A 21832-nucleotide genomic window follows, 5' to 3' on the forward strand; every position below is an offset into this window, starting at 1 on the left:
ATGCTTGGTGTTAGCTGGCTAGATCAGCGCTAGAAAGTTGTGGGAAACTGAGCTTCAATGGCTGCTCTTACTTTTTTTTTGCCCTAGTGCTGTTTGACATAAAGTCTGTCTTTGGTTTGTTCTGTAGGATTTCCTTGAGACAAAGTGTTGGGGTTTTTTTGGCGTTTTAGTGTGGAATTTTATTAGCTGCTAATAACAAATTGGGGAACCCCACAGATTTCCTAATTTACAGCTCTGGTGTGGTTGCCTGAGGGGTGAAGGGGAGAACAGAAGAGAGGGAAGCTGCCAGGGAGCCTGGGCTGGAGGTGGTTCTGGAAGATGGCAGGCAGAAGTAAGGCAGCATCACTGGAAGGGAAATGGCCTAGGAAGGAGACTGCTTCTGAGGACCGCAAGGTCAGACAGCCGTCCCTCTCCCATAGAGATGGGGCCATTTGGTTAAAGCCAAAAAAAAAAAAAGTGTGTGTGTGTGTAGGGAATAGGTCCAGCAGAACCACATTCAACACATACCATCCTCAGGCTTCTGCAAAGAATCTGGGGAAGCAAACCTTAATGAAAACAACAAAATTTATTTTTTACATAGATCACCAAACTAAATTGCTCTAATTTATTTGCAGTTATTGTAGATTAATGTAACTTGACAGAATTTTCAACCTCTGCATTTTGTCACTTATGTGTTCCCTCAGTGCACATTTTGGTGTCTTTTGCTATTAGTGGTTGCTGGAGGTTGCCTGCAGCTCTGTTTCAGTGTGGGAAAGGCAGCTCTTGGCTTGGTGGTCAAAGGACCTGCCCAAGGCAAGTCACAGCAGGCACAGAAAACGAGCCCGTAGGGTGTAACAAAGGGGGTAAAAGTTCCGGTTTGAAATCATGACGAGCTTAATCATTCACTGACTTCTCTGGCTGTGGCTGTGTGGTTTTGAGGACTTAAGTCTTCACAGAGCAGGTGAGAGGATGCACATTGTTCTGGGGCTGTCAAGGCTCTGCCGCAGGAATGTCGCAGCCTGCTAGAGGGAGCAAGTTCCTCATTTGCACTAAGATGCAGCTGGGTTCTCATGGCTTCATGATGGTTTTGCAGTTGAAGCATCCCTGTAGTGTTGCTATGTGAGATGAAGATACAAGTCTACAGAGAGAGCTAGAGGAGAAGAGCTGCTGAGAGGTAGTAATGTTAGGAGAGAAGCGGCAGAGGAAGGCAGCAGCAGGCTCCTCGATGAGGTGGCATTGGTGGAGAGGAACGCAGAGCTGTCCTGGTGATGCAAACAGGGATGCAGCAAGAGTGAGGGCCTGGGTTTGCCTGCAAAAGTGGCAGATCAGCAACCACAGTGTAATCTAATTCCTCTGCTTTAAATAGCATGTGAGCCTTGAAGCACGCTTGAAGCTTATCTATACAGATGTGCCATAGGGAGGCACCGGAGCTTCTGTGTACGAGGAGCTGTCTGGACTGCTGTAACATCCCCAGTGTGCTGGTGGTAGTGAGTAAACCTCTAATGCTGTGAAAAGCCCATTTGTGGAAACTAGTCTTCCTTTTATATCAGGCATAGAAATTACATAGAAAGTAGAGAGAATGATGCTGGAAGTTAGACTAACTGCAGCTTATGGAAGAGGAGTTTCCTCTGTTTGCCAGTGCTTTGAGAAAACATGGCTAATCCTCGTCCACAGCAGGCAAAGTACCAGTGTAAGAGATCACAACGTATTGCAGTCACAACTGTGTAATTTCCACTAAGCTCAAACTATATAAAGTCTTCATAGTTGAATGGCAACATTTGGCATATTTTTGCTACAAACTTTGTGGTACAATTTAGAGCAAATAAGGCAGAAGTGAAGATTGGTGGAATTTGCTGATGTAAAACATTTTTATAAATAATAGTTTCGTCAGGTATGTGATTTGCCAGTGCCAATCAGACTGCATTTGGGATTCTTGTACAGGACTTGCTTTGGGGGAAAAAAAAATGCAGTTAAGCCAGCCCTTCTGGCACAGTCCTGTGGTGCTCTACTGCATGGCTTTGGGGCTCTAAATAGTTGTCCAGTAGAGGATACTCATCATATAACCGGTTATGTACTGAAATGTGTATTTCACCCAGACACCTGTGCAGAGTGTTAATAGAGGCTGAAAATAGCTGTGTTTGAGAAAGTTGTTCCTTTCTTCTCTTTTGGCCAAGTTTGACGTTTTCATGCTTGTTTAACCACAAAGCCACAATAAAGTGTAGCAATCTTGTCCAACATCCCTGTTCTGAAGTGTTGCACTGGAATGCTTTGTTATAAAATGTTTCCGTTTTAAAGAAGAAAAAGCCACCTCCTGCACATCAAAAGAAGCAAAGAGAGTATTTACTGTTTGTTCCTAAACTTCCAGGAGACTGCAAATGTTCTCGTGACTAGGAGAAATATTTTGATTTTTTTAAAAAATATTTTTAATTTTTTATAATTTAATAATATTTAATATTTTAAATATTATTTAATAATTTTGAAAACTAAACAAGAGGAAAAGTCAGAGGTATTCCAGGAAGTGAGAACAAGACGTAAACTTGCATCGTCATGTTTTTGCAGCTTGCTGAGTAGAGATGACGTAGAGCATCAGGGCTCTTTTTTTGGAGCTTGCCATGTGTTGGGGTGTTGAGGTGGTACAGTATGGGTGGTTAGGTTTGTGTCGAGGAAACACCTGTTACCGGGTTTCCCTTGCAATAGTGCAGCATTGTGCAAACACGAAGACATATGAGCCCTGAAGAGCTTGTAGTCGCTGGTGAGGACTACTCACTCCCTGATCTCATTGTGGAACCTGTTGTCAGGAAGCAAAGGCAATAAATGGGCTTGCAGTAGCAGATGGGGACTACAAGGCTCTTGTAGTATATGCAAAAATATGCCAGGGAGGGGAGGGGAAAGGAGGGAGTTAGGCTTATATGTTACTAGTGAAACTAGTGACTGAACCGTGTTATGGGAAAACAGTGTTTTCCTGTGCCCCTGCACTAAAACCAAAGGAGTTTGGGTTAACAGCAAAAGTAGCATGATGAGTCCAAGTTGCTAATGGTCTTAGGTTTTGGTAAAAGTACTGCAAGAAGGTTAGGTGTAGTTTGTCTAGGGAGATGTTGGGTGAAATTCCAGGAGCCTCTCAGTCAGATATCTCATGTTTTTTGATTTCTTACCTGAACTGCTTGAAGTCCCTTAGGTCCACCTCCCATGTCAGGACTGTGGAAAATAGGAAGCTCCAAAATTATAAGGCTGTATCAAAGAGGAAGAAGTATCAGGGCTCTTCCCACACGGAGCCTCTGGAGGAGAAGGCAGGAACAACTACTATCTACAGATCATGAGGAGAATTTTGTCTTGTGATTGTCTCAGAAACACAGTCTTGAAGCTGCTTTCCTTTTTTTTTTAGTACATTCAGAGAGGAAACGCCTTAGAAAGCCAAGTAAACGGCTTCTGGAATATGCAGAAGAATATGATCACTTATTTGCACCTAAGAAAAAATCAAAGAAGGGCCAGGAGCAATTGCAAAAGGTGGGTGAAGGCTAATGTGCTTTTCATGGTTATTGCTCTGGGACTCTGGTCTGCATGCTTTTGGTGTGTTCTTGGTGACTGAGTTCTTGCTGTGTACGGTGCCATGCAGGATGAATGTTTTCACCAGTGTGTTTTACTATGCCAGGTGAATTCTGTGGTGAGGTCTGATTTTGAAGGAGGTCTTCCTGCACAATGCAGTCCTGACAGAAATACCCAGCGGGGGCAGAGTCCTTTGGTTTCAACTCCACCTTCAACCAAAGAGTGCCCTCCCATCCTTGAAGCAGAGTGCTCCTTCTCAGAACTAGGATCCCATTCCACTGATCCCACTGCTCAACTTCTGGAAGGACCTTCAAGTTTTCCAGAGCTGGTGCTGTCTTCCTCAGATGTTTCTGAAGTTTCTGCTTCTCCAGATGCAGAAGAGAGATTCCTGAAATCAGGTAAGTGGGAGGTTGGTTGTGTGATTCGCCTCCCATAAGTGAATGTGTCACAATTTCAGCAGAAATTGTTGTCTCAGTCAGCGTGAAAAGGTTAGTAGCTGTTAATCTGTTAGTTTGTTTATGCTTTGCTTTGTTCAATGATCGTTACTGGTGCTGGGAAGTGAGAGAGGGCAAATGCAGTGGGTGACCCAGTGAGCTGGATGATTACATTTATGCCATTAGCTTTCTGTAGTGTGTGATGGTCCTCCTTAGGTCCTGGCACAGAATACTGCTTTGTCCAAATGAAGAAAGGCACAGCTCCTTCTCTGAGTTCTTGCCATCTGTGCTTGCAAACGGTGGCATGCCTTTAGCTTGAAGGTCTCTTGCTGCTGTTAAAACCCTTTGGATGAACATTGCTGTGCTGAGGTTGATATGCAAAGTCTAATCTGCATAGCTGGTGGGGTGAGCTTTTGTTCTCCTAGTGAGCTCAGGGAATTGTAGCACAGAAATCTCTCTGGAAAAACTATTTTTCTTAGAGGTTTTCTAAACATCTGTAGAAATTGTCAGAGACTTGTAGTAGCAGCAAGCCAGGGCCTTAGCTTTCAGTAAGGCTCGGTATACAAAGAGCGAGTCTGGTCTGACAGGCTTTGCCCCTTTCCGACAGAGTCAGTATCAGGGTCTGCTTTGCAGTACATTCATTCTCTAGTAGTGTCTAAAGACATGTTCAGGGTTAAAGCCCTGGTGTTCTGGCTATGCTAACTTGGAGAGAACACTGTTCCTATTCTAAAAGGCCTATGGTCAAAAAAATTAAACCAAGTAGACAAAGAGGTACGGTCACTGGGAGGTCAGTTAGCCTGTTACGTTTGAGGGCAGAGGGATTGCCTTTGGGGTCTTGTGGGTGTCAGATGGAAATGGAAAGTTGTAGAGTATTAAAGGAGGAAGAACTGGGGATGTGAACCTGAGGTTGGAGATGTAGGAGAGCAGTACAGGGTGCAGCGGTGGGAGTAAACATCCAGTATGCAGAGGTTGCATAGCTCTTCCCCCTGCTGAGAAAACTTGCCTCTTGCTGAAGCACACAGAGCCCAAGAGGCTTGCCTTAAGAATGATGCCATGTTGTCCCTCCATTAGGTATCTGATACATAAGCAGTGCACGCAGAAGTGTGTGTCACAGAGAGGGCACAGCTGAGGCTAGTAAAGCAAGCAGATAACAGGGTGGGATGGGTAGCAGGCTGTTTCTGTGGAGTGTCTTACACTCATAACATCATCATTTCCTAGTCATTCTAAGTTTATACTGTTGCCAAAATTAGTGTGGATGAACTCAGGCCTAGCAACTTGTTACTTCCTGGGTGCCAGCAAAAAGTGTGAGTAGGAAATGGTGCAGGTTACAGTGAGTGTTTCGTGTGTCTTTTCCCAGGTAGTTTTAACCAGGAGCATGTCCTTTAGCCTGTTTACTATGTGCGGCATGAATGCTGGTGGGAGTGGTGTGGGAGTGGAGGCAGGGCTGTATTTGTCAGTGGTAGGACTGGCTTATGCCAGTTCAAAGTGATTGGGAAATTACAATCTGAATTGCGCTGCCAGGATATGTTACCTGCTGGCATTGACTTCATAGTCTCTCTTCTGTGGGTGGATTTTTCTGTTGCATATTGTGGTATGCTTGAAGGTCATGGCAGACTGAGGTCCATTTTTGTGGAAGTTGTACAGAAACAGGTAATTGGCATCTCTGTCCAAGGAGCTTATGATCCCAAAGATGGGGGGGAAGCAGATTGTTTTGAAAGTTGGCTGATATTTGCTTAATGGTCTTAGTCTGATTGAAGAGAAGAAACCTCCTGTTTATCTGATGTAAAGACTTTCATTGCAGGAAACTTCGAAAGCAAGCGTCAGAGGAAGCCCACTAAAAAGCTCTTGGAATCCAATGATTTGGACACTGCCTTTATGCCAAAGAAGGAGGAGTGGACTCCCCCAAAGAAGGTACTTTCCTTCCAGCTCTTTTGAAAACCAGATAGAAAAACAAGCCTGGACAGCAGGTCCTGCTGAATGAGACATAGTGCAATGGGCTATGTTTTTTTGTTGGCTGTGGCCCAGGAGCAAAGGTCCACCCTTCCAAAGGTGCTGGTTCCTGTGTTATGATGAAGAAATCTGCTGAATACAGATGTGTTCCTCACCCCTCCCCACTTGTAAAGGGGATTGGGTAGTTTTGGCTGTAAAATCTCCTCTCTTCATTGGTTTATATGGAAAAGGAGTCAGCTGGATGCTGGCTGGGAAGGTGTAAGCAGAAATGTTCTGTGCAGAGGCTTTCTGTCACTGTAACGTTGCAGTGTAGCTTGAGCTTGAATCTAAGGCTTTGTCCTTTTCCCTCAGATTTCCTCCGAGCAGTGTTTCCTTTGTTACCTTCCCAAGTGAGCTGGTGAATGGTACAGAAGTGCAGAGCTTGTACCAGGATGGAGGCTTGAGTTGTATCACATGTAGTGTACAGTGCTTGGTGCAGATTGTTAAAGAAAATGCTGCTCTTCTCCACTACATACTCAAAATATTCAGTGACATGGTTTGGAAAAAAGCAACTTGTAAAGAATTATTTCAGGTGGTGTACCTGCACAATACTTGTTGCCACTGTTTCTAAGGTTGATTATTAAGTTTTCCTCCTTTCTTTTTTCTCTGTGTGGCACAGTCTTAATGCAGTTATCATGGTTGCAGTAATGCAGAGGCCAAAGTATTTCAGTCTTAAGCTCTGTAAAAGTGTAAAGCCAGAAGAGAGTCTCTGTTCCCAGCAGCTTACGGGGTGTTAGCCTTTTTGGGAGAGCTCAGGAAACAGCGGATGATGCTGGTGAGCACAAGACGCAACAGACTTGGCATTCCTCCCTGACCAGAGACTGACTTTTCCATATGCGATCTATCAAACACGCACAAAACAAATGTTTTTTTGTGAAGTCTCTAATCACTGATGAATTCATGACCTGAACTGTAAGTTACATGTTGCAGTCATTCGTAAAGGCTCTGAGTGGCTGAGGAACATGCATCTCTGATTTGCATCTGGTGACTTGACTCTCTTGTGTATTTGTAGGGCACTGGCCCTTCAGAGAGTGACAGCTCTGAGCTCTATTCACCAGCCCACTTCTCGGACCTGGGAGAAGGTAAGTGAAGGGAGGGCTGTGCGGGTAGACTGTTGATGACATTTGGATCAGTGCCTGTGTTTTTTTGTGTGTGTGTGTGTGTGTAAGGGCTTATGTGTCCTGGGCTCTCAGAGGGTGCTTGCCTCAGCTAAAGCAGTGGCAGAAGAAAGAGGTACCGAGATTGTTTGCCCAAGGTACTGTTATGTCTTTGATTTCCCTGTGGAAAGTGGAGATGGAGCGTTCATATTTCCATGAGAAGATGTTCACTTCTCATTCATAGTCTAGGTGCTTGAAGAAAACTTGTCAGCACAGGTCCTGTACCAATACGGTGTCTTTTGCCTGATGACATGCTGTGACCAGGCTCAATGGTGGCTGCCCTGTCCCATGGATGGTTGTGCAGTTGCGTTGTACTCCCTCCCCGTCTGCCTTTGTATCACATTGGTATCAACATGAGGTTTTGTTGCGGAGGGAGGAGGTAGTTATCAGCATTTGATTAGTAATGTAAGCTTTGTGTTGGTAGCATTTCTTCTTTTCTGCTGGTGTGGCTGCCTCAGGAAAGGCAGTGATATTGTTCAGCAGCCTAGCAAACAAAGCTTAAACCAGTAGGAATCGGTGGTCTTCCGATGGTTGCAGGACAGAGGGCAGACTGCCTGGAGGCTCGTATTGCCCCAGCCCTTATGCCCTCAAAGACAGTAGGACCCAGCCTGAAGCTCTCAGAAAGGGTGTAGAACTTGCTGGTGGCACCTGTAGCAAGGGAATTATTTGTGCATTTTCCTTGAGCGGTCTTTCTGTTGCATCCCAGCTTCTGAAAAGCTCTTGGAGAAGCAGCGGAAGCGGAAGAGACAGCGCCATACCTCTGCTGCAATGCATTCCAAGAAGGAGAGAATTGAGGAGGGGCTGGGGGAGACCCCACACTCTGAGGTACTGTTGGGTCTTCCTACATGTTGTCATCCCTATAACCTGTCTGCTACTTCCCAGGGCACTTTTCAGAGCCTAGGCCAGGTCGTCTTTGGTTGGCTGGCATGTCAGTTGGGAGCTTGTCCCACTGATGTAGTTGCATGAGCTGGGGTTGAAGCTGAAGATACCACTTTGATTTAGTAGCTGTTTCGTGATGACTGCTTAACTCGGGCTCAGTTTTTAAGCTGCTACTCAGATAGTTCTCCAGGAGAGAGGCTATTCTGATCTGATGGAACCAGGTTTTGCCTGGCATCTTGCTCTGTACCTCAGAAGGTCCAACTGCTGTAAAAGGTCTTCTCTGGTGGTGGTGATAATCTTGCCCTTTTACACACCAGTATGAAGCACAAGCACTAGACTGTGGACTTCAACCCCTTCTTCCACTTGCACCTGCACACCAGGGTGAGCTAAGAACCACGTTGGAGGGGATGGGGGGACTGTATGTGACTGCTCACAGGAGCCTCTGATTACATTCTGCCATCCAGCAGAAAGGGATAATTGGGGTAACTCCCTTCTACTGCATCCCAGCAGCGTCGGCGTACAAATATCTCTGACAAGCACATTTTGCCTTTTAGGAATGAGCCAGGTATCATCAAGTGTAGGGGAAGCAAGACTTTTCCAGGGAGAGGCGGGACACCTCTGGGCCTCTCACCATCGCCTCTCACTTCCAGTGGCCCAGGTTCAGCAGCAGGCTGTTCTGTCAGGATAGTCAGTATGTATTTCAGGAGCCAATTATAGACATATATTGTTTTATTTGTTGTTGTTACGCAGCTTCCAGGAGAACACAAACCTCACACCACTTTGAGCAGTGCCAGCCACGATGCTGCTACTGCGTTTTGAAGAGCATGTTTATGATGGGGGTGATAAAGTGGGGTAATACCCCTGGGCCATGCAAGCCTTCCTGTGATGGTGTTGATGCTCTTTCTGAAGTGTGCTCATCTGGAATAATGTTTCAAGGAATTCTGTACAATTATCTTTGCCAATGCTGGGGGGCAGTTAACACTGTCTGCTGTTAGGTACCCACTAAGAGACTGGCTCAGCTCTGAGCCACAAATTCTCTGAATCTTTTATAGGGCAGAAAAGAGGGTGCAATTCAGAGCAGCAAAGTAGCTAGGCCATGTCTCTGAAACCTGCACTCATCATTCACTGCAGAGGAAGCCCAGGGAGTCTTAACTGCCTCCAGCCTTAGACATCAGTGTTGAGTACCTGGAGTTAGGTATGGTAAACCATGCAAAAAAAAAAAAAAAGGCAAGGCAATGCTTGGCACCTTTTGGCAGCATCCATTTCACTGTGATTGTGTCTCTTGAGCCACTGTGGTGAGAGTGTGCACCCCTTGGCTTAGGTGAGTGCATGGGTACTGGTGAGTGTTGGGGTGCTGTGGAGATGTAATTGTGCTTTCACATGGAATTTGGACCACACTGGTGCCTAAGTGACTTTCCAGACACCAGGCAAGGAACTCCACTTTGTGCTGAATGGTGCTAGAAGAAATAGATGGTCTGATGATACATTGCAGTGAAGCCTTGGATCCAGCTGCTTTCACAGGAAAAGAGGGCAGAGGAAAGCTTGTCTGCCTGGGCTGAACTAAGCAGCTTTCTCTGTCCTTGCCTGTCTATGGAGCCAGGAGTGCAAGTTTACAACATCAGGGCAGCAAGAGACTGAGAGAAGGGGATGGAAAATGCTGTTGAAATGGTTGTCAAGGTTGTGAGCCAAGGTCAGGCTGTGCCAAAGAACAGGCCAGGCTTTGAGGATGTGCCAGATACAGCAGCAGAGATAGCTCTGGAAGAAGACCCAAGATGAGACACCTGCCCTCTAGAGGAGGTATGTAGTTTTGCAGGGCTTATGCTGGGTAGGGGAAGGAAGGGGAACAGTGTGACCGTTTCTTTTGAGTGATGGCCTTGAATGGCAATCCCCTTCTCCCTGTTCACAAAGCACAAGTGTCTGGCCTTGCCCATTCTGCCTAACTCTGACATTCCCTTCCATATGCGGTTCTGGGAGCATTGATTAAAATAAGGATAAGGTCCTGGCATGTGAAATGTGCAGATTGACTAGCTGTTCGCGGAACCAAATAGGATGGGTTTAGGCTGAAAGAGCAGGGCTAGAGCATGCTGTGCCCCACTGGGCAGTGTGGTCTCTCTTGTTAAGGTAACATTGCCACTAGCAAATGCTTTCAGATCTGAGATGGAAGTTGCTGGTTAATGTTATATGACTCCTAGGTGCATTTTAGTCTCCCATTCCACCAACACATGAAACATGGCCATCAGGGTTCAAACCAATGAGTCCTAGCAGCCATGGTAGGAAACTGCCAGAAAGATGGAAAAACGAACCAGTTCTAAATCCCTCATACCTCTGTCTGTAGCAAATCTGAGTATGTCCCCTCCCTTCCAAAACACTATCTTGAAACCTCAGCTACAGCAGGAAGCTAGTGCCACTGACCACAGGACGGGTGGTGCTTGTTTACCAGCACCCTGCCCCTCCTGACAGGGACCTCAGTGACCATGAGAGGGGATGAGCTTACTTTGTGTCTTTAACACTGGGGCCCCAGCGTAAGCAGAAGCTATAGCTGATGTTGTTTGCCCATACCAGTAGCTGATTAACCCTGCTCTTGTTCTTTGTTACAGTGACCCCTGCAACCCTGAGGTCACTGCTGAGCTGAGCAGAAGAGGGAGCACCTATGTAGGAATAGGAGGACCTGAGCTGTAACCAGTCCTTGGAGCACTGGTCGCCGGTGCTGCTCCTGGAGCATTCCAGGAGCAAAAGCAAGTGTTTGGGCCAGAGGGCTGCCTTGCAGCAGACTACGTAATTCCTAGCAGAAATACAGCTGCAGGAGCACAAGTATCATAGCACTTAGCTTGACAAGATGCTATTGCGTATAGAGGCAAAGGTGGCTGTTGTGTTCTTAGATGGTATTTTTGCCAGTGCCATAGAGACCTTCCACTTCCCTCTGCCAGGGCTGTGTCGTAGGGTGGCAGCAGCTTATATGGTCTTTATCAGTATTCCCACAGGCTGCATCACTGCCAGCCTTCCAGCGAGACTGTGATGATAGTCTGTAAGGCTGTACACCGTAAGGTATGTTGGACTGGCAGTAGTTTGTAGCTGGGACTTTGCTTTTTTTTTTGTGCTCAATAAAGGCAACTTACACCATTCATCTTTGTACTGTGTGCATTAATATACCATCAGTGCACTTGTGCATCGTTGCTCCACAGAACTGACATGGCTTTAAAATATCCCCTCATAAAAACATACTGTTACATTCAGGGCATGGCGGGGGGTGGGGGGGACGACAATGATGACAGGACCACTCAAAAAACAAAACAGGCAAAGGAAGCATCATTATCTGACCAGAATACCAACTCCAGGTTCTTCCAACTTTAAACTTTGGGAGATCTTTATGTCCTTGTTTTGCACAGACTAATAATGTGTTCAGAGGGCGTTCAGTTCAACTTACAAGCTTTGGTAGCACCACAACTCAGGCTGATACTCTCCCATATAGAAAGTGGTGCAAAGCTCCCTCTTGTGATCATTAGCTGGACACCTGGCACCAGGCAGGCTTGAAGGTATGAGAGTGATGGCTGCTGCTCCTGCCAGCAATTTGAATTCTTCACAAGGTCTTTCAGGTGTACAGTTTGTATCTGGGCATGTACTGGGTATGGCTTGGTCACCCAAGGAGGAACTGGCAGCCCCACACTGAGATCACTCAGCTAACTGTTGTGATCTGGGATATTTAAAAAATGGCAGAGTCTTTAAAATGTTCTTGCTCAAAGCACTTAGCTAAAGGCATCACTTTGGTGCAGCATTAATGGCCCTTAAGGCACACCCACTCTGGAGTGGCAGCTGGGGCTGGTGAGACCACTGAAGTGTTGTTTAGACTCTACCTGAGAGGCCTGGAAGCTGACAGGATGGCATTTCCTAGCTCTTAGTTGCCTGTCCTAACAAAAGTGAAGGCAGTGCTGCCATGTGCAGCTCCAGGACAGCAGTATCTTGTGGTAGAAACAAGTGTCTCTAGGATACCTGCTGCTCTCCTTCCCTCTGACAGTGTCTGAGCAGGTCCTGTGGCCACATTGGAAGGTGTCCTTCTACCTTGGGAAGCCTTATGGCAGGATCTCTGACTTGGCCCATGAGGATGTGGTTGGGCCTTTATCCTTTGAAACCCATCTTCTGGGCAGGATGCTCTTTCACCAGTAGATGTTACGATCACCATAAGATGTTACAGTCAGTACTGTGATGCTCGTACAGGACAGATGCTTATGAAAGACTCACTGCCCTAGGCAGGATGGTGGGGTAAATGCCCCGCTGCACTGTTCACTTTGGTGTTGGCTGGCTAGTTCATACTAATGCAGGCTTGAGTACCTGCGTGCCTGTATTTTACATGGGTTAGGACAAGCTGAGACAAGTGTGGGGAAAAGTCTGGCTCATTTGCTGGATGACAGCTGCAATAAAAATTGTTTGAAGTTTTTCATTTGCATTTCCAGTACCAGCAGACATCAGCATGCAGGATGCTTTAGACTATTCCAGCCTACCTGATTTGTTTCTATGCAGGGCAGTACCTTTCTTCCTCAGCCATGACTCCTTCCTCAGAGAGAGTTATGCACAAGAACATAATTGTGTTGAGTCTGTATTTTTTAATGATCTAGTAAACTAAGACCTCTTTCCTTTCCTTTGCTTTCTTTTAAGTCTTTTTGTGGAACTCTATGGGGGATGTTCTCTCCAGGGTGGGTAACAGACCAACTGCCAAACCTGTTATGTGCTCAGTGGCTGAATTTGTAGGTTGCAGGTCAGGACAGGAACTACTGATGGCCCTAATTCTGGATTTCTTTTTAAAGGGGGAGATATCAGTTCACGGGACCGCTGCAAGCCCCAAGGAGGGTAACGAAGAGGGGTCAGAGAACGACCATGGAGTGCCTTCGTCCAAAAAGATGCAGGGAGAGCGTGGTGGAGGAGCAGCTCTCAAGGAGAACGTGTGTCAGGTAGTGTCCTTGAAGAAATCTCCTTGAAACTTTACCACTGTAAAGTGTTTTTGTGTAAGTTCTGGGACATGCTAGTGCCCCACGTAAGCCCAGGTAGCCTCAGGGTGCTTATTGTAGAATTAACCAGCTTTTTATGCTCTTTCCTCTGCCATTGTCTCTTCCTGCTAAAGTTCACAGACGTTAGGGAGACATGGCCAATGTAGAATTCATTTTAGCCGATGCATGGTAGTAAGGACTGGATGGCAAATGGCAGTGGTGGTGCACAAACCACCTACACTAACTGACACAAGGAAAACTTTGCATTTTTCCACAGGGGTCTCTGCTGGCAGTCCTGACTTGCACGCAGGCTGTTGCTGTCTGGGATGAGTTGGGGAAGGAGGTTGCTCAGAGCTTACATTGTGCTTCTTTCCCTGCAGATCTGCGAGAAGCCAGGAGAATTGTTGCTGTGTGAGGCGCAGTGCTGTGGTGCTTTCCACCTGCAGTGCCTTGGGCTCTCCGAGATGCCAAAGGGCAAATTCATCTGCAATGAGTGTTCCACAGGTACTGCAGCTTTTGTGAGCGCAGGACAGGGTGCTTGCTGTGTGCTTACCTGGTGCTTAATTTTGCTGGAGTGATATGCCTGCGGTAGGGCTGCTAGCTAGCTCTCAGTTCTCCGATTATTGGTTTGATGTTTGATAATGAATTTCTAATTAAGTGGTCTTACTGTTGATTCAGGCATGTGGGGTGCGAAGAAGTGAATGTCCAGGATCTGGTGGGAAGGAGAAGCGGAAATTCTTATATGGGACTAGGGAGAGAGGGCTGGTGGGGAGGATGAGTCTGGAGCTGACTGGAAAGGGGGGAATGTTGTAAGTAGGGTTGTTAATTTTTGTTTTTCTTCTTTTTCCCTGGCCTGAAATCACAGCTATAATAATTTTTTTTTTTGATCTGGAGTTTTATTGTAGCTGCAGGCAAAAACAGCCTGCTGCAGAGACCTGTGCTTTGGAATTGGTACAGCAGGTTGGGAAGTTGTGCTGTGCTAATATGCAGCCTGGTGAAAGTGTTGGGTCTTCATTTAGCCCTTCAATGTGACTGGTGTCGTGTTTGTTGCTCTTTCTCCAGGAGTCCATACCTGCTTTGTGTGCAAGAGCTGCGGGGAAGATGTAAAACGGTGCTTGCTGCCCCTCTGTGGGAAGTACTACCATGAAGCATGCATACAAAAGTATCCGCCCACAGTCATGCAGAACAAGGGCTTCCGATGCTCCCTGCACATATGCATGACTTGTCATGCTGCTAACCCAGCAAACATCTCTGCATCTAAAGGTACTGACATCTTCTAGGGGATGCTGTTAGAAGCTTTTCCTTTGTTACCTGTCCACTGTGTAGTTACCTTGTCCACTAGTTCTTCATGTTGATTTTCTGTCCTTGCTGCAGAGCTTGCTGTAGTGTTTGCTGAGGAATAGCTTCTCTCAGGGGAGTGGAAAAGGTGGTGCCGGTATGCGAGGTTGCTGCTCATGAGCACTCCTGATGGTCAGACATGGCAACTAAAATGTTCTTGTGTGTCCAGACGCTTGGATGCCTGCACGTCCAGCGATGCTGCATGTCCAGCGATGCCACACGCCTCTCTGGGTTTTTGAATAAGTCTCTGGAGCTGTACAGACACTCTCATGTTTCTCCTACGTGCGTTTCGCTGTGCCAGTGCTGTAGACGCTGCCTGCTTAGCAGCACTGGCTATCAAGGCAATGGCATAGAGAGCAGCGTAGTAAAAACTATGATACTGTTCTAGTTCTCTTTTTTTTTTTATAATGCAAACTCTTGTCTTGTAGTAGCGACACCCTTGGGCTAAGCTTCTCAGGCAAACATCTGTTTGAGCTGTTTGCAGCAGTACCTTGACCTTTATCTCACATGACTAAACTTAAAACTTTTATGTGATAGCATTGTATATTTGCTTCTAAAGCTGCCTTCCATTAAACCCTTGGTATCTGAAGACAAGTGACAATAAGACAAGCTCTATTTTTATCCTCAGGGTCTACGTTAAAGTTGTCTTTTCTTCCCCCCACATATCAGTATTTGGTGTAGAAGACAATACTGAGGCCTAAAGCCCACAGCTGACCACTTCCCCACTGAACATTTGCATTGTGTTCCTCTGGCTGCTGCTTTTTGGTGGTCAGATTTACCCATTTCCTCCCACCTCTTCTCCCTCTTTATAGTCTCCTGTGAGGAACTGAAAACAGACACCCAAAAACCTTGGATAAATTAGGCCTGTAGGCAATTCTGAATTCTCTGTTCTGGAATTTCAGGGTAAAATCTGATAAAGTGGAGAGGCAAGTGCCTATGTTTTCAGAAGCTATGCGGATTGGTTTCATTATGTGCAGCTAAGCACTTGGAACACCTCCTGTGTAATTACTGTCTGAGCTGATTTACTAATTATTTGTGTATGATAGGAAGCAGTCCTAGTCTATGAACTCTTGAGCTGTTTCTGCACAGCATGCAGGAGGTTTTTCACTTCCAAGTAACACAATTTTATATATGCTGTGTACAAATAGATATAAAAGGTATTTATAATTATATATATATTGTTATATTAAATAATTTAATAGGAATCCAGTGAGTATGTCATGGACAGTCTGTAAAAATTAAAGGTCAGTTTCCTTTTCCAAAGATCACTTATGGTTGCTCGTTTTGAGCTTAGGTATCTAATAGAGGCTAGTTTTGTCAGGAAACAAAAAGTCTTCCTCCTTTAGAGGTTCACTGTGTTCCCGCCATGTTCTGGTGGTAGGTCGCTTGATGCGCTGTGTGCGGTGTCCTGTTGCATACCACTCCAACGACTTCTGCCTTGCTGCTGGGTCCGTGGTCCTCGCCTCCAACAGCATCATCTGCCCCAATCACTTCACTGCACGGAGGGGCTGTCGCAACCATGAGCACGTCAACGTCAGCTGGTGCTTTGTCTGCTCAGAAGGTGAGACAGTCTGCACTGGGTCCCCTGTCACCAAGGAATGCCCTGACAAGAAGTCATTAGAGCAGGCAGAAACTTTGCCTGTCTAGAGCGTGCCGGTGAGAACTGCAGAGAACAGATTGCCTTCCTATCCGTCCCAATTTAAGTCCAACTTCAGGCTAGGGTTTTTTTTCAGATCCTTAGAAGGGCTCTTTTTGCAGCATGAGTGGGGCACAGCTTTTGAAAAGGGTTTGCAGAAGAGCATCATGCCCATTTGTCAGCTCTGTCTGTCTGGAAGTGTGGAGTCCAGGGCTTCTGCACAGTGACTCTGATATTCCTCCTCCTTTTCTTTGCAGGGGGCAGCCTTTTATGCTGTGAGTCGTGCCCAGCTGCATTTCACCGTGAGTGTCTAAACATTGAGATGCCAGAGGGAAGCTGGTATTGTAATGATTGCAAGGCAGGCAAAAAGCCACACTACAAGGAAGTAGTCTGGGTGAAAGTTGGGCGCTACAGGTAGGTGAAGGTAGAACAGATTTGTCCTCATCCCTTCTTCATGCAGTGCTCGTGGTGATTGAGGTGAGAAGCTGCGTCTCTCTGCAGGGTACAGTGCAGCAGCCTCTGGCTTTTTTGCATGCATGTAGCAGCCGGTAAAATGCGTGCTTTCCATCTCCAGTAGCCTCTTGTGTCCCCACCAGCCTTGCTGGTAGCCCTCACACACTTTTTCCCCATGTCCCCATGCAGTAGCATACTTCTAAGGTGGTTGGAAGTGGGGGAGCCAGAGGTTTCATCTGCCCTTCCCTGTGTTGCAGGTGGTGGCCAGCTGAGATTTGCCATCCTAGGACAATTCCTGTCAACATCCAGAAAATGAAACATGACATCGGTGAGTTCCCTGTGCTGTTCTTCGGCTCCAAGGATTACCTGTGGACGCACCAGGCCCGTGTGTTCCCTTACATGGAGGGTGATGTCAGCAGCAAAGACAAGATGGGGAAGGGCGTGGATGGCATATACAAGAAAGGTAACTTGTCTTCATCCAGGGAGGTACATGTTCTTTTTCTCTTCATTCCCATTTGGAGAAGTGGCATTCTTGTAACAGAGAAAAATGTCTTAGAGCTAAAGTGAAATGAAATTTGTAGAATGAGCTGCTGCTTATCTATCATCCAGTGCACTCAGAATGTTCATTGGTGTGACTCCCAGATGGGAAGAAAGGTGTGCAGATCTTGAATGTTTCTCCAGCTCTGACATAGCTGCTCTAAATCTGAGTGAGCAGCTGCTTTGTCAGCTTCCCTGTGTTTAGTACGGTCAGTATCTGTCTACAAAAATGCAGTTGGTTGTGGTGAATGCAGCTGCCTGACACCTCTGCCCAAAAGCAGGCAAAGCTAGCAGGCAGTTGGATGCTTCATCACCCATGGGCAGGTCCCTTACTGTAACTCTAGCAACTGCCCTACTGCATTGGCCTTTTCTTCACCCCACTCCAGTGAACCTCTGCCTCTGAAGTATGCAGCCAGGGAGGTTTGCTTGTGGAGCTGTTAGCACTGGGTAGACACTGGCAGCATGGCTCTGTGTGAGCAGAGGGAGTTCCTCATAACACAGCCTGTTCTCTCACATAGCTCTTCAGGAAGCTGCAGTAAGATTTGAAGAGTTGAAGGCACAGAAAGAACTGAGACAGCTTCAGGAAGACAAAAAGAATGACAAGAAACCTCCTCCCTACAAACATATCAAGGTGAGGGCAAGTGGGAGGGGACAGGTACAGAAGAGAAGTCTTAAGCTGTCGGTGAAGGTGATTTACAGGTATATAGAAAAATTTCTACTGTTTGGGCATCTGGCTGCATTTGAAGGTTACTTTGGTCCTCTTGGCATCTTCAGTCATCCTCCACAGAAAGGATTCACATATGCGCAGAGCTGTATGGAACATGGACACCAGTAATAGAGGTACTCTGATTTACTGGAGCAGGTCTGGACATCTCTGTGCTGTTCCATGTCAGTTGTGTGCTCTGAGGGGAGCGTCTCTCTACCTTGGGAACTTAAGGGAGAGTGCTAATAATATGCAATATGCTTAAGTACTGTGTGCTACTGATGGCAAGGTGGGCATCCCAGGTGGTGCAAGATAGAAGATGGTCAGGGTGCAGTGGAGCAGAGCTGCGTGGAGGATGGTAACCCACAATATCTTGTTTCATCTCTGCTATTGTTTTATATCTCTATCAGTTGGTGACTGAACAGAAATACTAAAGCAGGTGTGTGTGCTGGAATATCAGGCCTTTTGCTGAGTTTTGGGGAACTCTTCATGTTTAGGGCTGTATTTTGAGATTGAATTGGAGCAGCCGTAGAAGTCCTACAGGATGGAGGTGACTTGAGACGAGAGCTGGGGCCAAGTGGGTGTATGTGCTTGAGATGTAGGTCCAGACTCATCAGAAACCCTGTGACTCAGGGACTGTGTTGTTTTCTTCATTGCCTCTGTCTGCTCCTTCCCTTTTTTACGTGACAGACTGTGAAAGCTTAACTGATTGCTGGCACTTTTTTTTTCTAGCTAGGATTTCTAGGCAGGCAGATATATCCTGCATGAGTTACTGTACAGTGTAAAGAACACAACTGAATGCTGTGGCAGCAGTGTGGGCCAGGCAGCTTCAATGGTGGCAATACAGTTTCTCACTATAGGTATTTTTAAGCCTATCTCTGGCCACAACATGAAGGAACTCTGGAAGCAGTTTGGAGCCTTTGAAATACCCCTTTAATATAAATAATAATAGTCATGGCCATTAGTCATGGCAGCTCTTCTGAGGTCTGGGTGCAAGCTGTTTGTTTCTGAAAGCAAAGCAGTTTGCAGGAGCATACAGTGAATTGGAGAAGGCTTTGGGGTGGAGTGGCCAAAGCTGGCTGCATCTGCTCCCATCCTGGCCTTCTAAGGGGTTCAGCACCTCGGGGTCCATCCCAAGGAGTGCCAACATGAGAGGCTGCTGCAAAATATGCTTGGAATCCTTCATCACATCAGGGTTGTAGCTAGTGCAAGTGTCGTCCTGTTTTGGAGCTGGTTTGTACTAACAGTGCTTCAGGGAGTAGGGCAGGCCTGCTGGGTGGGCATGCATGCGTGCTAAGGGGCACCACACTCAGACACCATGGTCACTTGGGGTGGTGGTGCCAGACCCAGCAAGAGCACCTCTGTCTGCCTGGTGGTGGACGGTCCTAATCCTGTGAGACTCGTCACTCTTAATGAGGTGATGAGCTAACAGTCTGAGAAAGGGATGGGAAACAGCAGAGGAGTTATGAAGAAAGTTGGAGGTGGGAGGGCATGCTAGGAGAAAGGGGAGACTGTGTTGAAGAGATTAATCAGGGAGTTCTGAAGGGTTTGCTTTTAAACAAAAGAGGAGGATCAGGGCTAGGCCAGCCTCGGTGTCCTAGTTTCAGCTGGGATAGAGTTAACTGTCTTCTAGTAGCTGGTACAGTGCTATGTTGCTGGCTGGGGTGAGCGAGCGGCTGCGTGGTGCTTAGTTGCTGGCTGGGGTTAAACCACGACACTCGGGCAGGCTGCCAGTGTGGAAACTTTGCTCAGTGGGTGGGACTAAATAAATTGGAGTGGGGGGCTGAAATAGTTTCGCTAAATGATCCCCTCCTTTTGTATTCTGGGAGAGGAAAGGGAGCTGATGGTATTGCTTACCTGGGCAAAGAACAGCAAGGAGCTTTTCTTCAGTATCTCTCTCAAAAGTCCTGACTCTCTGTTGCCTGCCTTTCAGCATTCGCAGCCTTTAACCAAAACCAAAGGACCCTGCTTATGCCACAGACACACCAGTCGCTTCTCCACCTGTTGCTGCACTCTGCTTCCTTCTGGAGTGGTTTTTAGAGAGCTCCTTGGCTTATCTCTGAGCTCCTCTTTGGGCCTTCCAGCCCCAGCCCTGTCTGGTGTTTCTTTCATTTACATCTGCAGGACGGTTGGGTAGGGAGCTAACTGCTTGTGGCCTGGTGCATAGGTAGGCCCTCTGTACTCTGTCCTGCATGGGCATGTCCACCTGGTTCTCATAGTGACAGCTGAGAGCAAAAAAACAAGCTTGAAGGTAACAGATTAAAAAAACAGGGCAGTAAGGAAAATATAAGGAAACGGACCTGACACTCAAGAGACTGAAGAAGGTGCTGTTCCATGCAGAAAATGGTTTGGTGTCGGTCACAGGTATGGTGTGCACCCAATGAGAGTGCTGGGCCACCTGGGCTGGATGCAGGCACAGTGGTGATGGGAGGGGTGCACTTGGCAGCCTCTCCCTGCTCCAGGGTCACAGAATACACGCTGCACCAGGTGACACTAATGGGGGACCTGCCTCCTCCTTAGCTCTTCCCTCTTAGCCGTGTATCTCTTGAAATTGTGCGCCCAGAAGTACATATGTGCTTGTACTTTTGTTCTTCTGCCCCTCGCTGTAACTAACTCACACTGCAGCCTGTCAACTCGTAGGCAAGCGTTGAGTGTAGAAGTGACTATCGGGATAACCTGTTCTTAAGAGCTAACGTCATTTGTGTGCGTTCAAGGTGAACCGGCCGGTGGGGAAGGTTCAGATCTTCACTGCAGACTTGTCCGAGATACCACGTTGCAACTGCAAACCAACAGATGAAAACCCATGTGGCCTGGATTCCGAATGCATCAATCGCATGTTGCTCTATGAATGCCACCCCCTGGTCTGCCCTGCTGGGGAGCGCTGCCAGAACCAGTGCTTCTCCAAGCGGCAGTATCCTGAGGTACAAATTTTCCGCACGCTGGCACGAGGCTGGGGCTTGCAAGCCAAAACAGACATCAGAAAGGTACGTACTCTGTTTCTGCATTTAATTTTCTCTTGCCACTTCTCTCTTAATCAGTGTTGGTTTCAATAGATTTGAAAAATCACCAACTTCCATAATTTGAAGACTTCTTGCTGTAGAATGCTATGTAGGAAAGAAATGGATAAATTTAACTTTTCCAGTCCTGACAAGAATGCTTTAGCTCAGCTAACCAAGAAAATGGTTTGCATGTTGATGTTCCACAGGGTGAGAAAAAGGTGATTGCTCAGTCTGTCTGCTCGTATGGATGATGGGCTTTGAGTACACCAGAACACTGCCCTGAAGACGATGCTGAGGATTTCCAGACAGGGAGCATTCTTGAATAGCCAGGCTTTTCCAGCATGAGAATCTTGTATCAGAAACTGAAACCAGGGCTTGTCTCTTACAAAAGGATAATGTCTTGGAGATGGCTATTATTATTGCTGAAACTGGTTATCTCCAGCTAAAACACTTGTATGTACTTTTTTAAATCCAGGGAACAGTAGTTCTGTGGACACACATCTGTGCTGAATGAAGAAGGAAGAATGTTAAAGCAAAGAGAACCCCAAAGCTAAAAAGGGGTGAAGTGAAACAGAGGACAATTAGCATAGTAGGAGAAGAATGTCTGAAAAAGGAGTAGGGACGACATGCTACAGGGGAGGGCTTGATAGCAGAAGGAAGAATGTGAGTCCATACTGTTTAGGCTTTGCTGCCTGCTGTGATACAGGTTAAAGGATCTCTCTGCCATTCCCTGTGCCTGTTACATTTCACTTTCAGCAGACAGTCTGGAAACAGCAAAACTCGGTTATTTAATGGAGGCACCTATTAGCCCCCATGGAGCAGAGCTGGGGTTCCTTCTGAGTGTTGAAGTACAGTCTCTGCAGTACTTCACTGCAGGGGAACTCCATGGAGTCACTGCAGGAGCAGGTGCCCTAGGTGCATCGTGCTGCTCGGTGTGGTTGGTTCCCAAAAGGATGTTTCCAGCTGAAATGCAGTTATGCAGTGCTTTGAGCTTTGCAGCAATGAACTGTGCTTGTGGTTTACTTTTATGCTGTCCCTGAATGTTAATTCTTTCCATAGCACAAATAGTCTGGTGGCCATTGTTGTTTTATTTAATGTATTTCAAGCTGTTTGTTGAGCGTATGTATGATTCAGGGCTCCTAGTGAAGATTATAGGTCAAACTGGCTACAAAGCACAGAGGAAGATTTTTAGGAAATGGTTTCCAC

General features: G+C 46.6%; 1 protein-coding gene across 4 annotated transcripts in view; it reads left to right on the top strand.

Moving 5' to 3' along the window:
- The window catches only part of NSD1 (nuclear receptor binding SET domain protein 1), a 67887-nt gene that overhangs the window by 27158 nt on the left and 18897 nt on the right, over positions 1-21832 (top strand). For all 4 annotated transcript variants that reach the window (XM_075057029.1, XM_075057028.1, XM_075057027.1 and 1 more), the window contains exons 6-18: positions 3362-3483; positions 3629-3920; positions 5758-5867; positions 6958-7027; positions 7809-7927; positions 12781-12924; positions 13341-13464; positions 14023-14223; positions 15680-15859; positions 16192-16348; positions 16645-16850; positions 17443-17555; positions 20342-20611. In XM_075057029.1, coding sequence (XP_074913130.1) covers positions 3362-3483; positions 3629-3920; positions 5758-5867; positions 6958-7027; positions 7809-7927; positions 12781-12924; positions 13341-13464; positions 14023-14223; positions 15680-15859; positions 16192-16348; positions 16645-16850; positions 17443-17555; positions 20342-20611 — 2108 coding nt within the window. The remainder of the gene's footprint in view (positions 1-3361; positions 3484-3628; positions 3921-5757; positions 5868-6957; positions 7028-7808; positions 7928-12780; positions 12925-13340; positions 13465-14022; positions 14224-15679; positions 15860-16191; positions 16349-16644; positions 16851-17442; positions 17556-20341; positions 20612-21832) is intronic.

Source organism: Buteo buteo, chromosome 24 (assembly GCF_964188355.1).
Source record: "Buteo buteo chromosome 24, bButBut1.hap1.1, whole genome shotgun sequence".
Taxonomy (NCBI): Eukaryota; Metazoa; Chordata; class Aves; order Accipitriformes; family Accipitridae; genus Buteo; species Buteo buteo.